The sequence below is a fragment of the Convolutriloba macropyga genome, chromosome 13, assembly GCF_964194025.1.
Source record: "Convolutriloba macropyga chromosome 13, txConMacr16.3, whole genome shotgun sequence".
NCBI classification, from domain to species: domain Eukaryota; kingdom Metazoa; phylum Xenacoelomorpha; order Acoela; family Convolutidae; genus Convolutriloba; species Convolutriloba macropyga.
Window position 1 is genome coordinate 33,756,488 of NC_134480.1, and position 23,356 is coordinate 33,779,843.

The following is a 23,356-nucleotide window of genomic DNA, read 5'->3' on the forward strand; positions in this document are numbered from 1 at the left end:
TCACTGGCAACGACGGAGTTGTAAGATCAGCGAGAGTCAAAATGGCACATGGAGAGCTAAACCGGCCAGTCGTGAAGTTAGCGCCAGTATTCTACGATAGTGTTTCTGAGATCGAAAACAGGGCCGGCGATGTTGGCGCCACTTCAGATCAGCTAGAAAAGCCATCAGACATCAAAAAATAGCTTTTGAAACTGAAAAAATTTGAAATTTGTCAAAACTCAAAAATGGTCAAAACTGAAAAATTTTACAAGTTGGGACCGAAAATCTGTACACCCCCCCCCCCCCCGATTTTGGGAAGGCAAAACCCGACCAATCCGAGGTTATGGCAGACGGTTAGGGTTACCTCTAAGCTACTCATGGACCCAACGAACGCTATTGCTTCAGACCCACAAGTGTGGCTATTAGCACTTATTTGTTGCAAAAGAGTCCGTATGGCTAAAAGGACCGGCATGGCTCCAGGCAGATGAAGAAGTGGCCAAAGACGTGGACCGAACTCGAACCTGAGCAAGTTACGAGTACTGTAGCAACAGAAACAAAACTAGACCAACTATTTGACTGGAGACGATACAGTACCTTCAACCGAATTAGAAACTTCATTGCCTACTGCATGAGGTTCAAGACGAAGCAGAAGGTTACCCTCAAAGCTGACGAAATTCATCAAGCAGAGCAAATACTGTTTCGATTTGTTCAAAACGAAAGCTTCCCAAATGTTTCGAAGTCTATAGCAAACAGCAAAGTAATCTCCAAAACATTAAGCATTGCCAAATTGTCACCCTTCATAGAAGAAGATGGAACAATTAGAGTGAAAGGCCGACTGAAGCATTCAAACCTTGATTACAATGCGAAACACCCAATATTGTTAACAGCAAAACATCCAGTTGTACAACTTCTGCTGGAGAAAGCACATCGAGACAACCTACATGAGGGCACAGAATACGTAAGAAACATGCTCCAACAAGAATACTGGATCATCGGGCTGAGAAATGCATTAAGAAAAATCAAGTCGAGATGCATCAAATGCAGACACAGGAGCGCCAACCCAATTGACCCACCAATGGCGGATCTACCCCGAGAACGACTTGATGAACATGTGTTCCCATTCACTCATACCGGAGTCGACTACTTCGGACCCTTCGAAGTCAAGTTCCTACGACGTACCCTGAAGAGATGGTGCTGCCTCTTCACTTGCCTGACAACCAGAGCAGTACACATCGAAGTCGCACAGCCATTGGACACCGAGTCATGTCTAGCTGCAGTGACAAGATTCAATCCTCTGGTGGAATCTGGGAAAGACTGGTTCAAAGTTGCAAGAAGGTCATGATTGCAATCTTGGACAACAGAAGCCTCACCGTCGAGGTACACAGCACAACAATGTGTCTTGTAGAGCAGACTCCCAACGCAAGACCCCTGAGAGCAGTAAGCGACGACCCTGAAGATTTGACAGCGCTCACACCAAATCATTTCTTGCTAGGACGAGAGAACGCGATTGCACCATTCCTGCCATCCAATGAACGCTACCACGACCTGAGAAAATCATTCAAAACGGCTCAAGCATATGCCGACATGATCTGGAAAAGATGGACTCGTGAATATCTTCCACAATGGAACCAGAGATCGAAGTGGTCAAAAGAACATGTGCGAAACCTGAAAGAAGGCGAGTTAGTTTGGCTAGTAGATGACTCTGTGAAACGTTGTGAATACAAATTGGGACGAATCATTGAGATCTTCACTGGCAACGACGGAGTTGTAAGATCAGCGAGAGTCAAAATGGCACATGGAGAGCTAAACCGGCCAGTCGTGAAGTTAGCGCCAGTATTCTACGATAGTGTTTCCGAGATCGAAAACAGGGCCGGCGATGTTGGCGCCACTTCAGATCAGCTAGAAAAGCCATCAGACATCAAAAAATAGCTTTTGAAACTGAAAAAATTTGAAATTTGTCAAAACTCAAAAATGGTCAAAACTGAAAAATTTTACAAGTTGGGACCGAAAATCTGTACACCCCCCCCCGATTTTGGGAAGGCAAAACCCGACCAATCCGAGGTTATGGCAGACGGTTAGGGTTACCTCTAAGCTACTCATGGACCCAACGAACGCTATTGCTTCAGACCCACAAGTGTGGCTATTAGCACTTATTTGTTGCAAAATTGTCATTTTTCGATATTTTGTTATTTATTGGTAAACTTCTTAAATTGTTTATTTTATGATACTTTAGATGATCATTAAAGGTGAAATACCGTACGCTCGAGGCATTTAGAGCCACGTAATAACCATCCGTGCTTATGTCAACAAAAGTAAATATTGCAGTAATTTGACATTTACTATGTAAACAATGACCTAAATCATTTTCTTGATTAACCAATCAGAAACAAGTAGAGATGATGTTATAAATGATAAATATTTGATTATTTACTTTAACCCAATTGTTTGATTAGTGAAACCGTATTGTATTTAGAACCATTAGAAACTGTTACCAAGAGCAGTTGGCTCTCAGATAGACTAAATTTTGATTCTTTAACAACTTTAGTCTTTTTGCTAAGTTTTGCTAGATCTTAAGATCTTAAGTTAGTTGAGCTCACTTGACGAGGAGTTTGCAACAATAATAGCTACTGGCTGAAGCCTTACAAACTTCAGCACGAGATTGAACATAGATTATCACTAAGGATTTTCTTAACTTCAATCAACAAAATTAAAGTTAGTCCTTTAAATACGTCCGAACGACTAATTATTTCTGCGAGTTCGTTAGTCAATCGAAACCTTTGAAGAACCAGGCCGGCGTAAAACTCGAGAACCAGGCTTTGATATATCGGTTCCGCTGAGATTCTTGAGCAGCCGCAATACGGTCATTAAGTTCTCTCAGAGCCTTTCAGCTCACTAGTTTCCAAGTATGCGATTCATCCCCGCCCGTTGCAACCCCCAACTGCTGCGCTCACCTCACACCCCTCAATTAAGCTAAAGCTAGCCTCACTAATCTGTTATTTACTGACGAATGCAACTGCTCGCCGGTCGTTCGAGAGCAATTCTTCCGACGTTACTGGGCCATTTAGTTTCAGATATATTGACTTTCTTGGGCAGCAGTTGTGGTCCCATATGCACTTCGTGATAGCTGCCAGTTCACTGAGCCAGTTCACTAAATAGTTTCAGATATATTGATTTTCTGGGACAGCAGTTGTGGTCCCATATGCACTTCGTGATAGCTGCCAGTTCACTGAGCAGAGCTCTTGACAAATATCCTGCCACTCGAGCGATTTGGAAGAAGTGTGATCCTCAAGACGTCACCAGATTTCAGAAGGACCCTCCCAATACGCATTGAGTCAGTCCCAGGTCTGAGTGTTCATCCAGAAGCCCAGCCCGGTAAGAGTGTCTTTGATATCAACATCCCCCGGGTCAACGGTGATCCTGTGGCACGACGTCATCAACAACAGCGTGACGTCCCACCCTAAGCCTCCCAGGACCCCACTTACGACGGCTCATCTTCTAAAGGAACTGGAACGAATCCCAAACCTGGTGGCAATCGTATACGTCCAAAGAAAGACGCCAAGGTCCGCAGCTCCCGACCTCTTCAAAGACCTACTCAAACTCTGAATCCCAGTACTTCACCTAACAAAGGATCTTCTGTCAAAGTGGAAACAGAACAATCCCGACTACACTAAAACCTACCAAAAACTACACGTCAGACCGTTCCTGGAGGTCAAAATTCTGACAATTTTAAGAAGCTACGACTACGATATCAAGAAAATCGTATGAACAAGCAACTTTCGCAGAGTAATGAAAGAAAGCTGCTGCAGACGTAACTACAAACACTAGGTACAATTATATTAGTAATTTTCGCTTCTACGGCGCCGTTTAATTACTGGGCCAAGGGGAGCGGAAATATCTAGGAAACCAATTGGCCTACCTGATAAGTTGTCTGATAAGTCTATCCTTCTCTGTCCTTTCTGTTCACCAAAGGCGCCGTTTAACTACTGGACCAAAGGTGACTGACACCCTCTCCAGCAACTTTCCAAGCAACTAGCTCTAGTCAAAATGAACTTGTAGGATATTGTGGCTGAGCTTAATAACTCAGAAATCAAATTGAATAGCGCTTCAAGGCCATTTCAAGCCTTAAAGCCAGAATAGCGTGACAAGCGAAATTTAATGCTACATTCTATCGAAGCCAAACGGATTTGTTCATTTTGTTCAACATTTATATTTAGCAACTATTATTAGTACACAATCGTCATTCATGAAGTCAAACTATAACTCAAACTCGAACTACCTCAATCACCAGCAAAACAATACTACGACTTAACAGTATTGCATCAGATTCTTTGCGATTGGATTGCGAATCAACCTGTTATTGATACAGAATATTCGACAAAACTTCTACATGGTTAACAAATTTCCCATGACATCAAATTTACACTGAAAAAGTGACGTTATGGAAAAGTGTTCACATTCTGTCGACATCATTATCTACAACCAATCAACAGTTGAATTTGACATGTAAATCCACGTGACTAGCAGCATAAAAGGAGCTTGAAAAACTACCAAAAATCAGTTGAAACTTGTGAATTTTGTCTTATTAAACTGACATACAGTGCGTATTGAAGCACACTTTCTTGAGCGGTAAATTACTTGTTATCGTGTCTTGTTTCTGTAGATCATATTAGTGATTGTACAGTTTTAACTTTACTTTGACTTGTGAAAAGAGAATTAACTTTGATATTCTCAAAACTTTCTTTCTGAGGAACAAAGTTCCTAAGTAAGAGAAACTTTGTGCAAAGCACATAGTCAGTTGCTCTTACTGGCTTTAACGAAGCCTAGCATAGTTTTGATATTGGTGTTATTGAAGCCAATTGAGAAAGAGAAAGTTGCTTATTAAATTGAATCAGATTTATAATATCTGAGTTGCTTTAAAAGCGCCCCCCTTAACGAGGAGGTTCGCTACAATCTTGAAATTTGGTTGACAGTTACTTGAAGTCATCCTTAACAAATCGTTAGGAACCGAATTTGCAATTTCGAATTTTAAGTTGGGTTATTAACCAAAACTTAACAAAAATTTGATTGTTTCATTTTGAATTATTTTGTTATTCTGAGAGAAACAAGTTTGTTATACAGCAAAGCTGAGCAGTTAGTTATCAGGACTAATTGAGCAACAAGTAATGCAACGGTAATCTACAGTATAGCGGATAATACAGTTCACAAAAGTTAACTGCAAAAACACAATATCCGGACAGATTTGAAACCGCTGAAACGAACTGGGCGGTGTAAAGTTTTCCTTTACTTTGATAGGAGAGCAGCCGTTACATTTGGTCCGCCGACCCGGACAGTGGAAGGCAAACTGCTGTCCAACCTGATGAAGAGATTGCCGAAGGCAACCCCAAAAGAGAATCAAACAAATCAACAGCGCAACGCCAGTGAGGCAGAGCGAAAGTTCCGAGTGCACTTCACAAATTACGTTGAAGAACTAACCTCGCTTAAAAAGAGCAAGCAAAGCAAAAGGCAATCAGGCAATCCTAACACAATCAGCAGAGAGGAGCATCAATCAACAGCACAAAGGTACGACAAGAAGTTCCAAGATTTGTTAGAAGAAGTCAACACCAAAACAGGGATTGGCTACAAAATTATTGAAGATTCAGATCGACCCAACAAACTAAAGGTCCTCTACCAACAGACTGTCCACCTCCTAGAGGAAGAAATACCCAAGCAACTGCAGCGTCGAAACAAACTTGTGCCCTACCAAGCGAATTTCGTTGAAGAGCATCTGAAAGAAGCAAGAAAGTGCAAAGCAAGTTTGGACTATCATTGGCTTGCATATATAAGCAAAGGCACGCAACCAGCAATGAATGCAGAGCAAAGCAACACAGCTCAAGCAGTGAACGACAGTGAGAGCAACAACAACTACCAAACGGACAGCCCAGCTGCTCAAACAGTGCAAAATGGAGCAACAGCAAGTGGCCAAGAGACGGAGAATGTTTCGGAAACATCTTCAGCAAAGCAAAGGCGAGAGGAAAGGATGAAGAAATTCGATATCGAATTCGAAACCAAGATGCGACTGGAACAGGCACGGTTCGAGCGGAGGAAGCTAGAGCTAGAAATGCAAATGAAGGAACTGGAAACCAAGCATCAACTGCTGGAGGAAGAGCGTGAGCTAGAGCGCAAAGTGAAGAGAACAGCATTAGAGAACGATGATGCTCGTTCCCAATCAACTGGTGCTCGAGACAAATCACCCTTCAACTGGACCCCCAGGAAGAGAGATGTCTCAGACTGGGCCAGCAGGATTGACAACCTTCTAACACCAGAACGATCAACAGCTCGCTTCGAAGTAACCCCTGAAGTGAACAGGCATAGTCACTTCTCACAATATCGCAGTTCACGAGATCGATCCTCAAGTGTTGAAGACCGGGACGTTTCCCCCAGAGCTGGTCTACTACGATACAACAGTGGGTATGCAGGTAGCAATAACCTACCAAAGCTGAAGTTGAACAACTTCGATGGAAACCCTCTCGAATGGCCGGAGTGGTCTAGTATGTTCATTGCTACAGTGGATCAACGACCAATACCAGACTCAGAGAAGATGAGCCATCTGAAGACTCTACTGACAGGCAAGGCAAGGTCAGCAATCTCTGGAATGAGCTATTCTGGACAGTTCTATGGTGCTGCATGGAATATTCTGGAGAGGAAATTTGGAAGGCCTCATGTGATCATTGATGCACAACTGGAGAGCCTTCGCAAAGCAAGTCAGGTGAAACCACACGACTCAACAGGTCTGATCAGTTTCTCAGTTATTGTTTCGAACTTTGTGAATGTGCTCAAAGAGTACAAGCAGATTGGTGATCTGCAATCAAGCTCGACATTGTACATGGCAGTAGATAAACTACCCCAAGTTCTCAAAGAGAAGTGGTGGTTCTATGTTGATGATAAAGATGAAGATTGGCCTGATCTGATTATGTTTGAAAAATGGCTATCAAGGATAGCATTCGTGCACGAAGGGTTTTCAGCTTTCAAGGGAGAGCGAAGAGAAGAAGACCGAAGAAGCACAAATAGAGACAAACGGTTCTCGAAAACGTCGAACTTCAGTGCAAGTTCCAACGTGAAAGAAACGAAGCAAATGCAAAGTGATCACTGTCCGCTAGCTGATGGCACTCATAAAATATGGAACTGTCCACTATTCAGGAACATGAGTGTGAATGATCGGTACGCGGCAGTGAGAAAGCAACGCTTATGTTACGGATGTCTAGGCAAAGGACATGCAATCAAAGATTGTAAAGTCAATGCGTGCGGCATCAATGGATGCATCAAGAAGCACAACCGATTGCTACACTCAGAAAACCAAATGGACGAGGGCAATCATGCAGTCAACGTAAGCGCAGCAACAATCAACCAGAGTAACGAAGTTACTAGCTTTCTTCAGATAGTTCCTGTCTCAATACAGAGCGGTGGCAACAGGCTGAACACATATGCTTTCCTCGATAGTGGATCAACGGTTTCATTCATCGATCAAAGTGTGCAAGAGAAGTTACGGGCCCAAGGCACCGGTGTGACGCTCAACATAGCTGGCATACACGGAACAAAGGATCTGAAGACAGAAAAGGTTCCTCTAAAAATAAAGGGACTACATTCAAAGGTGCATTCAATCGAAGCGTTTGCACACCCGTCAATATCCTTGGGAAACACAAACTACAACTACAACAAGCTGAAGCAAAGCTTCAACCACTTGAGTGTTTTACCCAACAAAAGCTTCAACTTGATGGAAGTTGGCATCATCCTTGGTCAAGATGCTTATGAGCTACAACGCCCATTGGACTATAAGATAGGAACACGAAGTGAACCTTTCGCCGTTCTAACAGAGCTAGGATGGGTAGTCAGTGGACCCATGACGGGCAAAAGAAGACAAAATGTTTGTCATTTCGCCTTCACTGAAGATGTGAAAGTGGCAGAGAATATTCAAACCTGGTGGGACATAGAAACCTATGCTTCCAAAATCAACGTCGTCAGTCAGTCAAAGAAGGAACTGCAGGCACAAAAGATGCTAGAGAGTACGACAAAGTTCACAGGCGAGCGGTATGAAGTGGGAATGCTGTGGAGTGAACCAGAGCCAAACCTACCGAACAACTACAGCTCAGCCTTGGGTCAGCTTTACTCACTGGAGCGAAGATTCCAAAAGGACCCAAACCTGAAGAATTTGTATCAACAGTCAATAGATACAGACGTAGAAAAAGGATTCGTAAAGATATTGGACGAGTCCGAAGCGAAAGGCACCTTCGGGAGAGAATGGTATTTGCCACACCATCCAGTGCTAAACCCGAACAAGCCTGGCAAAGTAAGACGTGTTTGCAATGCTGCCTCAAAGTACAAAGAAGTATGCCTCAATGATAAGCTACTAGCAGGACCTGATCTGCTACACGGCTTGATCGGAACAATATTCAGATTCCGCGAAGGACCAATAGCCCTGACAGCTGACATCGAATCGATGTTTCTACAAGTGCAAGTTCCCGAACAGGATAGAAGTTGCTTGAGATTCTTATGGCGTCCAAGAACTAACGAACCTGTTCAGATATACGAATATCAGCGTCACGTATTTGGAGCTAAGAGTTCTCCAACTTGTGCAAACTATGCTCTCAAGCGAGTGGGACTTGACAACGAAAAAGAGTATCCAATAGCAACCAAGGCAATACAAAACAACTTCTACATGGATGATTTCATCAAATCGGTAGAAACCCCTGAAGAAGCAATTCAAGTTTTCAATCAGCTACAACCTCTTCTCTCACAACACGGATTCGAGCTGAAGAAGTGGATAAGCAACAACGATGAGGTTACCGAAGCAATCCCAGAGGACTTGAAGTCAATCAGCAACACAAAGCAAGTCGAAGTGGAACCCAGTACGGAGGGATCTTCAGTGCTAGGACTACAATGGACCGTTACTGATGACAGTCTTCAAGTATGCAGAGGTACAAACAAGGAAGTTGAAGCACCTATAACCCAGAGGAAGATTCTGTCACTGGTATCTTCAGTATTCGACCCGATCGGATTGTTTGCTCCGTTCAGTGTTCATATGAGACGACTTCTGAAAGGCATCTGGACTAAGAATGGACAACATTGGGACAACGAAGTGGAACCTAGTGAAGAAGAAGAATTCCTGAGATGGAAAGAACAGCTTCCAATAGTAGCTGAAACAAGCATCGATAGAAGATACTTCAACAGAGAGAGGGATAAAACTGAGCTTCATGTGTTTGCTGACGCATCTGAAGACACGATGTGTGCAGTGGCCTATCTACGTTCACAACCAAAAGAATACTCAGCTGACTTAGCATTTGTCATTGGAAAATGCAGAGTGGCACCGATGAGGCATCTTTCAATACCACGATTGGAGTTGCAAGCGGCAGTCATGGCAGTGAGGTTGAAAGAACAGATAGTCAAGGAACATGAAATGAAGATAAATAGTTGCAGTTTTTGGTCAGACTCAACTACGGTACTGCAGTGGATACACAGTTCCCATCGCAAACAACAAGTGTTTGTGGCCAACCGAGTGGCTGAGATACTAGATACAACCGATGTTTCACAGTGGAAACATGTCAGCGGTATCAACAACCCAGCGGACATTGGCACCAGAGCAATCAACATTGAGGAACTCAAGAGGAGTGAGTGGCTCACTGGGCCGGCCTGGTTGAAACGACCAGAAAGTGAATGGCCAGAGCAAGTGAACCTAATCTTTGCATCAGATGAAGAGAATATACCCTCATCAGTATTCATGATACAGGCTGAAGAGAAGAAAGCTGCTATCCAGTGGGAACGATTCAGTAACTTCAACAGACTAGTGAATACAGTGGCATACGTACAGCGAGCATCGAGCAAACACAAACCAGCAACACTTGTAGTCAGCATTGAAGAAAGAGAAAAAGCAAAAGCAACAATCTTCAAGTTACTACAGCGAGAACAGTTTGGTGAAGAGATGAAATCTCTCAAAGCTGAAAAGGAAATTCCAAAAGTCAGCAAAATTCTACAATTTTCCCCCTTCCTGGATGAAGAAGGACTTATTCGAGCCAAAGGCAGAATAGGCAAAAGTCAGTTGGACTTCAATGCAAAGCATCCAATTCTGCTACATTGGAAACATCATGCGGTTGAATTATTCTTGCGAAACGAGCACAAGGACAATCAACACGAGGGCACTGAGCATATAAGAAACATTGTTCAGCAGAAGATGTGGATCCTAGGCATACGGAACGCCTTAAGGTCAATCAAGAACAAGTGCGTTACCTGCAGAAAAGGCAGAGCACAAGCGATAGCACCAGTCATGGCAGATCTACCCGAAGAGCGGTTAGATGCTTCAACAGCCTTTACAAATGTTGGAGTTGACTACTTTGGCCCTTTCATTGTGAAGATTGGGCGAAGAAACGAAAAGCGATGGTGTTGTCTCTTTACTTGTCTAACTATGAGAGCGGTGCATATAGAAGTGGTACCTAAGTTGGACACAGATAGTTGTCTCAATGCAATAATGAGATTTATTGCTCGAAGAGGCAAACCGAATACGATCATCAGCGACAATGGGACAAACTTTGTTGGAGCTGAACGAGAGTTTGCAGAGTACGTCGCCGCATGGAACAAAGAAGGGATCGAAGAACATCTAATTCAACGAGGGATCAGATGGAAGTTCAACCCACCCGCAGCACCTCATTTTGGAGGAGTATGGGAGCGATTGGTGAGAAGTTGCAAGAAAGCAATGTATGCAGTGTTGGGGAACAGATCAGTCACCGAGGACGTTCTTTCAACAACTATGTGTATTGTTGAACAGACTTTGAACTCGAGACCTTTGACTCCAGTCAGTTCAGATGTTAATGACTTAGAAGCATTGACCCCCAATCACTTCTTGCTTGGCAACAAGAACGTTTGCTTACCCTACCTACCATGCGCGGAGGAATTTGTCGATCATCGAAAGCTCTTTCGACAAACTCAAACCTATGCAAATCTTATATGGGACAGATTTCGGAAAGAATATCTGCCAACTCTGAACAATCGGCAAAAATGGCGATCTACGGCGAACGAAACCCTTAAAGAAGGCGATCTCGTTTGGTTGATCGAAGACAGCGATAAGCGTGGATATTACAATCTAGGTCGAGTTACGGAGACCATCGATGGGTCTGACGGTGTGATTCGATCGGCGATAGTTCGAACGAACGACGGAGTGTACAAGAGACCAGTAGTGAAGCTCGCCCCAGTACTACCTGGAAAAGATGTTTTCGCGATGGAAAACAGGGCCGGCGATATTGTGGCTGAGCTTAATAACTCAGAAATCAAATTGAATAGCGCTTCAAGGCCATTTCAAGCCTTAAAGCCAGAATAGCGTGACAAGCGAAATTTAATGCTACATTCTATCGAAGCCAAACGGATTTGTTCATTTTGTTCAACATTTATATTTAGCAACTATTATTAGTACACAATCGTCATTCATGAAGTCAAACTATAACTCAAACTCGAACTACCTCAATCACCAGCAAAACAATACTACGACTTAACAGTATTGCATCAGATTCTTTGCGATTGGATTGCGAATCAACCTGTTATTGATACAGAATATTCGACAAAACTTCTACATGGTTAACAAATTTCCCATGACATCAAATTTACACTGAAAAAGTGACGTTATGGAAAAGTGTTCACATTCTGTCGACATCATTATCTACAACCAATCAACAGTTGAATTTGACATGTAAATCCACGTGACTAGCAGCATAAAAGGAGCTTGAAAAACTACCAAAAATCAGTTGAAACTTGTGAATTTTGTCTTATTAAACTGACATACAGTGCGTATTGAAGCACACTTTCTTGAGCGGTAAATTACTTGTTATCGTGTCTTGTTTCTGTAGATCATATTAGTGATTGTACAGTTTTAACTTTACTTTGACTTGTGAAAAGAGAATTAACTTTGATATTCTCAAAACTTTCTTTCTGAGGAACAAAGTTCCTAAGTAAGAGAAACTTTGTGCAAAGCACATAGTCAGTTGCTCTTACTGGCTTTAACGAAGCCTAGCATAGTTTTGATATTGGTGTTATTGAAGCCAATTGAGAAAGAGAAAGTTGCTTATTAAATTGAATCAGATTTATAATATCTGAGTTGCTTTAAAAGCGCCCCCCTTAACGAGGAGGTTCGCTACAATCTTGAAATTTGGTTGACAGTTACTTGAAGTCATCCTTAACAAATCGTTAGGAACCGAATTTGCAATTTCGAATTATAAGTTGGGTTATTAACCAAAACTTAACAAAAATTTGATTGTTTCATTTTGAATTATTTTGTTATTCTGAGAGAAACAAGTTTGTTATACAGCAAAGCTGAGCAGTTAGTTATCAGGACTAATTGAGCAACAAGTAATGCAACGGTAATCTACAGTATAGCGGATAATACAGTTCACAAAAGTTAACTGCAAAAACACAATATCCGGACAGATTTGAAACCGCTGAAACGAACTGGGCGGTGTAAAGTTTTCCTTTACTTTGATAGGAGAGCAGCCGTTACATAGAACTTGCATGAAAAACATTCCAAACCGCGATCAGACCTTGAATTGTGTGGCGTGCAATTGTCATCTACATCTTGATGCAGCCTGCACGGGACTATCTCCAGTAGCTCTTAACGGAATCAAAGAGTTGGGACAAAATGCAATGCAGCTTTGTACTGCGTGCGTGAAGAACAACGAACGAGATGCTTTCATCCGAAACCGAACTGTGATGCAAGTATATGATTAAGTGGAAGAGAAGATCAACGAAGCGGTGAAGAAAACACACGAAATAGTGGAAGAAAGTTATGCCAGCGTAGTCAAAGTAGAGGACAACAAAAATGTGACTTTGACACAACCCCCAAAAGAGCGCAACTTTCCCTCAACATTGAAAAGAGTTTTAGAGTACACGGGATCCCAGAAGATCCAGACAAAACTCGCGACCAGAGTTTTGTCCCAACACATGAACATGTAACCCACATTTTGAAAACCATAGGAGTGGAAGCTCAAATTGTCAACCTCAGGCGGCTGGGAAAATTCCAGGAGGAACGACTCAAACCGCGTGCTGTTCTGGTCACTTTGCCTAGTGCCACTGCCGTCAACCTTGTCATGGCCAAAAGTGTGGAACGACGACCAGAACTGAAAGACATGAACGTGTTTGTCTCGCGAGCCCTCTCAATTGAGGATTCCCGCAAAGAAAATATGTCTTAAAAGGCGTAAGGAACTCATTGAACAAGGCGTTGTAAGGGATAAACTGAAGATAAGGAACTTCACATTATACAACGACGGAATAGAGGTGCCACTAAACGACACCCCTAACAATCAACCAAAACTTGACTATCTCATCTCCAGATCCTGCAGTTCAACGCCGCAGTCTCGTGGATTGCCAAAGACGTTTTAAAATGACAAACACTAACTTTGGTTCGTACAACGTTATATGCATCTGCGAGACTTGGCTAAACCCAGGCATCCCAGACTCCGAACTACTACTAAACGACCATACTATATACCGGTCAGACAGAGAACACCGTAACATTAACCTGCACGGCAGATCCTTGATTGCAGAGAAAAACTTCTTAGGCTCCGAGAACTTTAAGATGGATGTTGAGTGTTGTACAATAGGCAAAATCAGGTTTATCAGCGATGAGATATGTATCTGCTCTTTTTACTATCCACCGAAGAACAGCCAGCACATGTATGATGTCGACTGTTACCATCGTATACTAGAGGCCATTCCCAAAAATAGGAAAGCAGTGATATGTGGCGATCTAAGTTTTCCCTCAACGAACTGGGGAGCTTATTGGAGCACCGACAAAGAGGAACAGGACGTCCTCAACATCCTCGAAGAGCGTCTCCTCAGAAAAACTCTTGACCTCCCAACTTGCGGTAAAAATATTCTTGATGTACTGCTCTACCAAAACTGCGAGTTATTCTCCGAAATTGACAACAGTTTCAAGGCCCTATACGACTGTAGTGATCGTCTTCCTGTTGTTTGGTCCTTAGAAATTGATTACCAACAAGAACAACGAACTAAGGAACGTTATTACAGTTTCACCAAAGCAGACTTCGACTCTATGCTGTGCCACAGGTCATCGAACCCTCTCCAACCTCTCTGCTTCTCAAATGCAAATAACATGTACAACGAACTCCAGGATTACGCCATGACACTCATCGACAACCTTGTTCCAAGAAGAACTCGGTTTCGACAAAGCCTTCCCCCCTGGATAGCCGCTGCCACTTCAAATAATATGAAAAGGCTGAATACCCAACGGATCAAGCTAGCTACTCGCCCCACTACCTACAAGAATAACAAAGTGCGTGCCCGTGAAGCGGAAGTGCTCGAAAATTGCGAAGCCGATCGCATCGCTTATCAGGAAAGAGTGTTCGGCACTAGAAACACCAATGAAATTTTTCGACATTTGAAATACATAAACAAAGCGCCTCGAATACCAAAGACTGTAGAATAAAAAGAAGGGTCAGCAAGCATAACCCAGAGCGAAGCGGAACTGTTCAAGTCATTTTTCCACTCTGTGTTCGCACCAAAAGCACCATTGACTATCAACAGATACCAAAACCAGAAAGCCAAACTCCAGAACTTCAAAGTCTCCGTTGGAATAATTGAAAATTTTTTGGACGAGCTTGACATCAAGAAGTCCCGGGGCCCAACAATCTAACGTCAATCTTCTTCAAAGCAACAAAGAAATAAATTTGTAGAACGTTAAACACCATGTTCAAAAATTTAAAACGTATCCGGAAACTACCCTTGTTTTGGAAGACAGCGGCCGTAGTACCAGTGTACAAAAAGGACAATCCGAAAACTACCGACCTATATCTCTCCTTTGCATTGAAAGCAAGATCTTCGCAAAGTGCATGTACGTACCGCTTTACAACCACTTCAAAAACTTTCTGTCGAAGAATCAACACGGTTTCGTTAGGAAAAGATCAGTGACGAGCAATCTCCTGCAATTCTTGAATGAAATATATGTCGCCATGGACAATGATCCAACTGCTCAAGTCATTGCATTTTACATTGATTTTCCCAAAGCATTTGACACCGTGCCCCACGAACTGCTGATCTTCAAACTATCGGCGTAAGTGGATGTTTCCTAGACATCCTATACGACTACCTAAGTCAGCAAAAACAATTCGTACGAATTGAAGATCACACATCGAAAGAATTACAAGTGGCCAGCGGAGTACCACAAGGCTCCCTAGTGGGGCCTTTCCTCTTTTGCGTCTTTATAAACGATCTTCCCGATGTTCTAACTTTCAGCCAACCTTTCATTTTTGCGGACGACTTAAAAATCCTAGCCGTCGGTAAATCAAACGAAGAAGTCCAAACTGATATAAAGAGAATTGGGAAAGGGGTAAAATCAAAGAAAATGAAAGTAGCAGTCAACAAATGCCATTTACTCAACTTTCGAGGGACACGCGCATGTCTATCATTAAACGGACAAACGCTAGGGGAGCCTCGGAAAGTGAAAGGCCTGGGAGTCTACATTGCGGACACGTTAAACTGGAGTACGCACATCGAGCATCGAATCCAGAAAGCAAATAAAGTATTCTACTGCTTGAGAAACGTTGCCTTCAATGTCAAATTCTCAGTGAAACTAGGACTATACAAATCGGTCATACTACCCGTTTTGCTCTACGGGATGAATTGTGCGTATCAATCTAGAACAGATCAACGGAAGCTCAAAAATCTTCAAAGGCGGGTACTGAAATGGGTGTGCAGACCCCACCGTGTTTACTACAAAGCTCAGTTGAGACTACTGAATGTCGTATATCTACCCCTCTTCATCCAATTGAATGGTCTTCTGCTCCTCTCGTAACTTTACAAGGACATTGCGGAGCACAAAATAACCTACCCATTCAATCATGGAACAACAGAGTGCAAGTAACGCTGAAGTTAAATAAGACACAAACTGAACGAAGGACTGAATTTGTCTACAGAACTGCTAGAGTAGTGAACAGAATACATGAGAAAGTCGACTTTAATTGCGAAGTTGGACTAAAGAACAGAATCATCAATCTTATGTGGTGGCACGTGGAAAATCTGTTTTCCGAAAACAACGTCTGCACGTGGCAGCTATGCTGCGACTGTGGGTGTTGCAGAAACAACTGGACAAATTTCTGAACAGACAGCGGGGGCATTGGCCCCTCCAGGCAAACTGGGAATCCAAAACAAAAACAACAATGTCTTTTTTTCCTCTTTTTTAAGGACGTTTCTCACTGGCATATATGAAGCTTGTAGTGGATCAATTCTTGTTAAATGTGATGAGGTTGACCTTCACTCAAAAGAGGAAGTGATTTATTAAGTGTTAGCCGTTTCTGTTTTTCTTTATGCTTGGTCACTAAGTGACTTAATCTCCTTAAGAGAGTGAGAAAAGAAAGTGAGAAAAGAAAGTGAGAAAAGAAAGTGAGAAAAGAAAGTGAGAAAAGAAAGTGAGAAAAAGTGAGAAAAGAAAGTGAGAAAAGAAAGTGAGAAAAAGTGAGAAAAGAAAGTGAGAAAAGAGAGTGAGAAAAGAAAGTGAGAAAGTGAGAAAAGAAAGTGAGAAAAGAAAATGAGAAAAGAAAGTGAGAAAAGAGAGTGAGAAAAGAAAGTGAGAAAAGAAAGTGAGAAAAGAAAGTGAAAAAAAGAAAGTGAAAAAAGAAAGTGAAAAAAAGAAGGTGAAAAAAGAAAGTGAGAAAAGAAAGCGCGAAAAGAAAGTGAGAAAAGAAAGTGAGAGAAGAAAATGAGAAAAGAAAGTGAGAAAAGTGAGAAAAAAGGGAGAAAAGAAAGTTTGAAAAGAAAGTGAGAAAAGAAACTGAGAAAAGAAAGTGAGAAAAGTGCGAAAAAAGTGAGAAAAGAAAGTGAGAAAAGTAAGTGAGAAAAAAGTGAGAAAAAAAGTGAGAAAAGAAAGTGAGAAAAGAAAGTGAGAAAAGAAAGTAAGAAAAGAAAGTGAGAAAAGAAAAAAAGAAAAGAAAGTGAGAAAAGAAAGTGCGAAAAGAAAGTGAGAAAAGAAAGTGAGAAAAGAATGTGAGAAAAGAGAGTGAGAAAAGAAAGTGAGAAAAGAAAGTAAGAAAAGAAAGTGAGAAAAGAAAAAAAGAAAAGAAAGTGAGAAAAGAAAGTGAGAAAAGAAAGTGAGAAAAGAAAGTGAGAAGACAAAGTGAGAAAAGAAAGTGAGAAAAGAAAGTGAGAAAGGAAAGTGAGAAAAGAAAGTGAGAAAAGAATGTGAGAAAAAAAGTGAGAAAAGAAAGTGAGAAAAGAAAGTGAGAAAAGAAAGTGAGAAAAGAAAGTGCGAAAAAAAGTGAGAAAAGAAAGTGAGAAAAGTAAGTGAGAAAAAAAGTGAGAAAAAAAGTGAGAAAAGAAAGTGAGAAAAGAAAGTGAGAAAAGAAAGTAAGAAAAGAAAGTGAGAAAAGAAAAAAAGAAAAGAAAGTGAGAAAAGAAAGTGAGAAAAGAAAGTGAGAAAAGAAAGTGAGAAGACAAAGTGAGAAAAGAAAGTGAGAAAAGAAAGTGAGAAAGGAAAGTGAGAAAAGAAAGTGAGAAAAGAATGTGAGAAAAGAGAGTGAGAAGATAAAATGAGAAAAGAAAGTGAGAAGAGAAAGTGAGAAAAGAAAGTAAGAAAAGAAAGTGAGAAAAGAAAGTGAGAAAAGAAAGTGAGAAAAGAAAGTGAGAAAAGAAAGTGAGAAGACAAAGTGAGAAGACAAAGTGAGAAAAGAAAGTGAGAAAAGAGAGTGAGAAAAGAAAGTGAGAAAAGAAAGTGAGAAAAGAAAGTGAGAAAAGAAAGTGAGAAAAGAAAGTGAGAAAAAGTGAGAAAAGAAAAAGAGAAAAGAAGGTGAGAAAAAGTGAGAAAAGAAAAAGAGAAAAGAAGGTGAGAAAAGAAAGTGAGAAAAGAAAGTGAGAAGACAAAGTGAGAAAAAAGTGAGAAAAGAGAGTGAGAAAAGAAAGTGAGAAAAAAAAGTGAGAAAGGAAAGTGAGAAAAGAAAGTAAGAAAAGAAAGTGAGAAAAGAAAGTGAGAAAAGAAAATGAGAAAAGAAAGTGAGAAAAGAAAGTGAGAAAAGAAAGTGAGAAGACAAAGTGAGAAAAGAAAGTGAGAAAAGAAAGTGAGAAAAGAAAGTGAGAAAAAAAAGTGAGAAAGGAAAGTGAGAAAAGAATGTGAGAAAAGAGAGTGAGAAGATAAAATGAGAAAAGAAAGTGAGAAGAGAAAGTGAGAAAAGAAAGTGAGAAAAAAAGTGCGAAAAGAAAAAGCAAGTGAGAAAAGAAAGTGGGGAAAGTTAGCAAAAGAAGGTCTTTTTGATAGTTGCTCTCAATCTATCTATTTCGGGGCACTTTCTTAAGGCCCTGCTCAACTTTTTGAGTTTCTTTCTGTCAGACTCTTGGCTTTTCGCTTTATAGACAGTATAATTTAATGCCGTCTGCAACCGCTCAACAGCAACCATAATTTGTTGCTCAAATATTCCGATCTCAGCTAAAAAACTTTGCTGCAGTCCCTTTATTGGTAAAGCAGTCATTTCTGAAAGTTATCTTTAACGAAGAAAAGCAAAGAAAGTTTTAGCCAAGAAAAGCGAAGAAAAGTTTTAGCGAAGAAAAGTCAGTAGGATAACTGAATTACAGGATAAGAGTCTGAGAAAATGAAAAAAATCTGAGCAAAACCTCACAAACCTTTAGACCAGTTCAGACCTGCCCGCCCCAATTTTAATCACCAATGGATGCTTACCAAATTGTTGGCCATCTGGGATATGCAAAAAGGAATGATAATATGTAAAAAGAACAATCAGTATTGCATTAAAGCAACTCAATGTAACGGTTAACCTCAGTTAAATGTCAACAGCTCAAGGTCTCCCACGCGTGCACGCAAACACACATACATACACACACACGCGCGCGCGCAAACAGGTTCACATACAAACGCACAAGGATAAAATTCAGTGGTTGTACTCCAAGCCATGGTTAAAGTCAGTTAAATTTTATCAGTTGAAGGTCACAAACACACACACACAAATACAGTCACATAGACGTAAGCGGTCAAGTTAAAAGAACGTTCGAAAACAAATGGAACGTTTGAAAACCCAGCAAACGTTCGAAAACTAATCAAACGTTCGAAAACGAATTGAACGTCCCAAAACCGAAAAGAGCAAAATGGTCATTTGAATGCCTACTTGCACACACACACACACACGCACACACATACGCATGCACGCTCACGGACACACGCACGCACAAAGAAATAAAACACATCACTCACACGCTGCATGTTTAAGGACCGTTAAAACATGTGAAGATTGGCGCTTAAACATGGTGGTATAGGATGCATGCATTACGCTAGGCTGCATGTTTAAGGGACGCTAAAACATGTAAAGATAGGCGCTTAAACATGGTGGTATAGCATTCGAGTTAGAATAGCAACGTCTGCACGTGGCAGCTATGCTGCGACTGTGGGTGTTGCAGAAACAACTGGACAAATTTCTGAACAGACAGCGGGGGCATTGGCCCCTCCAGGCAAACTGGGAATCCAAAACAAAAACAACAATGTCTTTTTTTCCTCTTTTTTAAGGACGTTTCTCACTGGCATATATGAAGCTTGTAGTGGATCAATTCTTGTTAAATGTGATGAGGTTGACCTTCACTCAAAAGAGGAAGTGATTTATTAAGTGTTAGCCGTTTCTGTTTTTCTTTATGCTTGGTCACTAAGTGACTTAATCTCCTTAAGTTTTCTTGGCTGTCGATCGTGGCTTTATAGAAGCTATAGTTTCAATTGATATCATTTTTTAATTGGTATGTAAAAGTTTAATGTACTTTGTCCTACTTAGTTTTCAAAAACATCTGAGATTTTAACACTTTTTTTCATTCAGAAAAATTGGGACCGTCCTCTAATTTTCCCGTGTATTAAGTTATCAAAGTTTCTTACTGTATACTGCTTATTGGTATCAGCATTAAGTTTATTGTTTTACAATTTTAAAGGCGAATTCGCCAGATTCATCTTATTTTTTAACTTGCGAAGGAACTCGGAACATTTTTTGACACTTGGATAAAATTAGGCTGTCGTCAAATTCTGTCGTTTTAATACCCACGTCAGCAATTCCAGGCGGCTATTATTGCGGTACTAATATTTTACAGTTCAAAGATATTGAATTGTATTGGGGTGTTGTCCTTTATTTAAGCTCTGTTCACTCATTTTCTTGATTTTTGAAGTCAAATTGGAGTAGTGATTTCGCTGCACACCGAAACAGGAAGTGGAGCGAAAAAGCGAGTGGTTTTGCGGCGTGAATTTTTTTTCGCTCTAATTTTAAAGTAGAGTGCGAAAACGGTGTTTGAAAAAAAATCGGTTTCTTGGTTGTGGTTTTTTGTTCACATACGCCAATTTCACTTTGATTTTTACTGTTTTTCGATTTTTTGGATCGGATTTTTTTCTAAATGATTTTTGCAATCCATTCAGAGCTCATTCTTGGACTCGTTTTTTTTTGTTTGAACCTAGTTTCCATTTCTCGCTAGTGGTTTTTTTGTTCACATGCGGCCTTTTTGACATTTTCTTCCGTTTTTATCTGATTTTTTTTCTAAATGGTTGTTCCAATCCATTCATAGTCCGTTATAGGTCTGTTTTTTGTTTTTTGTAGTCGATGAAAATTTTTTGAATTGTACGTCAGGACTTGTCCTGCTATGTTTTTTTACTTCTGCTGACAGATTTTTGTTTTGTCTTACCCTGACTTCTTCCAATTGACTTTTTCAGCGACTTCAGTGACTTCTACTGCTTTGCAGTTAAAATTTGTGTTCGTGACGTCATTTCTGCTTTTAGGTCAATTGCGTGACTTACCTCACTCAAAAAAATGACTTCTGAAATCACTTAATGAACTTTATTGGCATTTACTAGTTAAATATCAAAAGTGTGGCTCCAAGTAGTGCCAAATGTGTATGCCCTAATTCTTGAGTATTAGAGTCTGGTCAATCTGTTTATCTTATTTCTTTAGTTGTTTCAACTCATGGAAGGCCACAAGCGTCTATCGCGGCTGTTTTCCGGCAATCTGTAGCCTATGTTATCTAACTTTCAATCCCAACGTCAGTCAGTGGAGTCTACGGCGGGTAGTTTTCGAAAATTTGCCGGCTATGTTTGTCCTTTCACTTAGTCTCATTTGTGGCAGATCTTACTGGCTTAGGCATAATTGTTTGTGTTTACTGTTTTCATTTCATATATATTGATTTTACCGTCAAGAGAAAATATCTGTTTTTTTTTTTAGTTTTGAACGTCAATAAAAGACAAGTGAGAGGCAAGTAAACACCAAATGCGTTTATTGGGTTACCAGTTCTATGTCCTATTGGATTTTCTCGCTCTGGAGTTTAATAATAACAAAATGTATTAATCGACACTTCAAAATTCTATGGTTATTACAAGGTTTAACCAGTTTTTCTTTGATTACAATGGTTACTGAAATATGTTTGTCTTGTTATTGTCAGCTCTGACCAAATATGAGTTTTGTTCGTTTCATCTACTTGTGATTTATTGCAGTTGAAAACCACGACCTCTTTTTTGTATTTGTGTCTTTTGACGAAATGAACGTGAGTGCTGGTTTCCATCGGTCAGGTTGAGATGGGCACGTTCCCTTTCCCCACGTAACCAGCACTTAATCCCTCCCGACCGGCCTCTACCCCCAGGTCTGGCTCCGATATATCCCGCACACACACGAAAATACTATACCCGCTTTCTACATTCTCCCTTTTAAACTCAATAAGTGAAACTTGATTGAGGACATGAGATCTAATTTTGAAGGTATGCGGAATGGATAACTGATAAAGCAAATTTTCGTTTCATTTCTTATTTTTCTTTTGGTTTCAATTTCAAGTTAGTACCAAGGTTCAGTTCGTTTCCAGAGTCTTCTGGCTATGTTTTTACTACAAAAGTGTGCTTGACAGTTTTAGCAATTTGGATGACTTCTACGTCCGCGACTTTTCGAGTCATACGTTATTTAAACTGTTCTCTTATACACTATTTTCAGTGGCAGTTTACTATTAATATTGGAACGAACAGTGCTGCAACACTGGTTTTATTTTTTGCTATGAATCTTAATAGTGGTCTATAAATAAAAAATAGTTCTTTAAATAGCTTCTTTTCTCCAAGAATTTAATGCTGGTGGTGAAATTGATACATTGGAATAATGTGATCTAAATGGTCCGGAAGGTCGAAGATCTAACACAGCTGCAAATTATTTTCTGATTATCAGATTTTGTCGACTTTCCGAATGTCAATAAACAGGAAAGAGAAATTTTGGTAAAATCTGACGATGCCAGTTTCTTAAGTTTTTTTTTGTTAACATAACTTTTTGTAAACAGATATGGGATCCGAACACAGGTACGCAGTCTCGTTTTGTGGAGCTATCAAGTGCCAAACAGGCAACAGCAGCAGTTGCAATGTGCGAGGCAGGACCCAGAATGAGTTTCATTGCCAGACAGGACAACACTTTGACCTTGTTTGATCTCAGGTGACCGCTATGTAAAACTACATACCTTTCTCATGAACAAGTGGTCGATTTGGAGTACTTGCTGGTTTTTCACAATAGTTCAATAAACGGTGACGCAAAATTTACAAAGACTTGAATTCTACAGGATTCTCAAAAATGAGCTGCCGTTAATGTTCATCTGAATTTTACTGCTAACAAAATAAGAACACGACTGATAAAAAAGATGCATGGATCTGCGATTCAGAGCCATTAATTGATATTGTTAGTTGATATTTTGTTCTGGTATGCTTCCTGTATAGGTTACGTGACTCTGAGCAGGTTACTGAAAAAATCTGGTATCAATCGAGAACCGCTTAGCTGTTCGAGACGTAAGCCAGAATTTCGAAGCGACTTCTGCAGAGTAACGTAATCTTGCTGGAGGCACAAACTTGCTACTTTAAAACCTGGCACGGTATATAGGAAAATCCGACCTGTTCGTGCGTGTGTCAAGATAACAGTCTGCATTTTCAGGTGTCCGTTAGAACAGTGCGCTGACTTTAAAAACCCAATTCTGCACTCGTTTGCAATCAAGTCAGTCTGTGCCTCAACAGAAGGAATGTGGGGTGCCAATGGACTGTCCAATGGCCATGTAGTTGTCATTGACTTCCGAAATGGCATGACCCCCGCTGCGTGGAAGACCCACGACTCTGAAGTTACCAAGGTGTGCATTGTTCAAAGATTCTGTGTGCATTGTTCGAAGATGCTTCGGTTGGAAGCTTGAAAGTAAAATGTGCCCAAGATAGTCCGGAATAGCGTTAGGATTTGTGTTGTCCTCAGTGACATCTGTGAAGGTTAAGCACATCTTTTTGGTGCCGGTTAAGCAAGGTGGAAACGAAACATCCTCTGAATAGATCACTGCAGGACTTGACTTCTAAAAGTGTAGGAAACTAGAGAGAGTGGTCGTACGGTCGCTCATA

At 40.8% G+C, this 23,356-nt stretch overlaps 2 protein-coding genes across 2 annotated transcripts in view; both read left to right on the forward strand.

The window, feature by feature from the left end:
• Positions 1 to 23,356, forward strand: part of LOC142351440 (WD repeat-containing protein 81-like) — a 136,022-nt gene that overhangs the window by 90,972 nt on the left and 21,694 nt on the right. Inside the window, exons 15-16 of the mRNA XM_075403447.1 lie at positions 22,273 to 22,421; positions 22,911 to 23,100. Of these exons, the coding sequence (XP_075259562.1) occupies positions 22,273 to 22,421; positions 22,911 to 23,100 (339 nt within the window). The remainder of the gene's footprint in view (positions 1 to 22,272; positions 22,422 to 22,910; positions 23,101 to 23,356) is intronic.
• The window catches only part of LOC142351437 (uncharacterized), a 376,474-nt gene continuing 365,175 nt past the window's right edge, over positions 12,058 to 23,356 (forward strand). The window contains exon 1 of the mRNA XM_075403444.1: positions 12,058 to 12,067. The gene's annotated coding sequence lies outside the window, so the exon portion shown is untranslated. The remainder of the gene's footprint in view (positions 12,068 to 23,356) is intronic.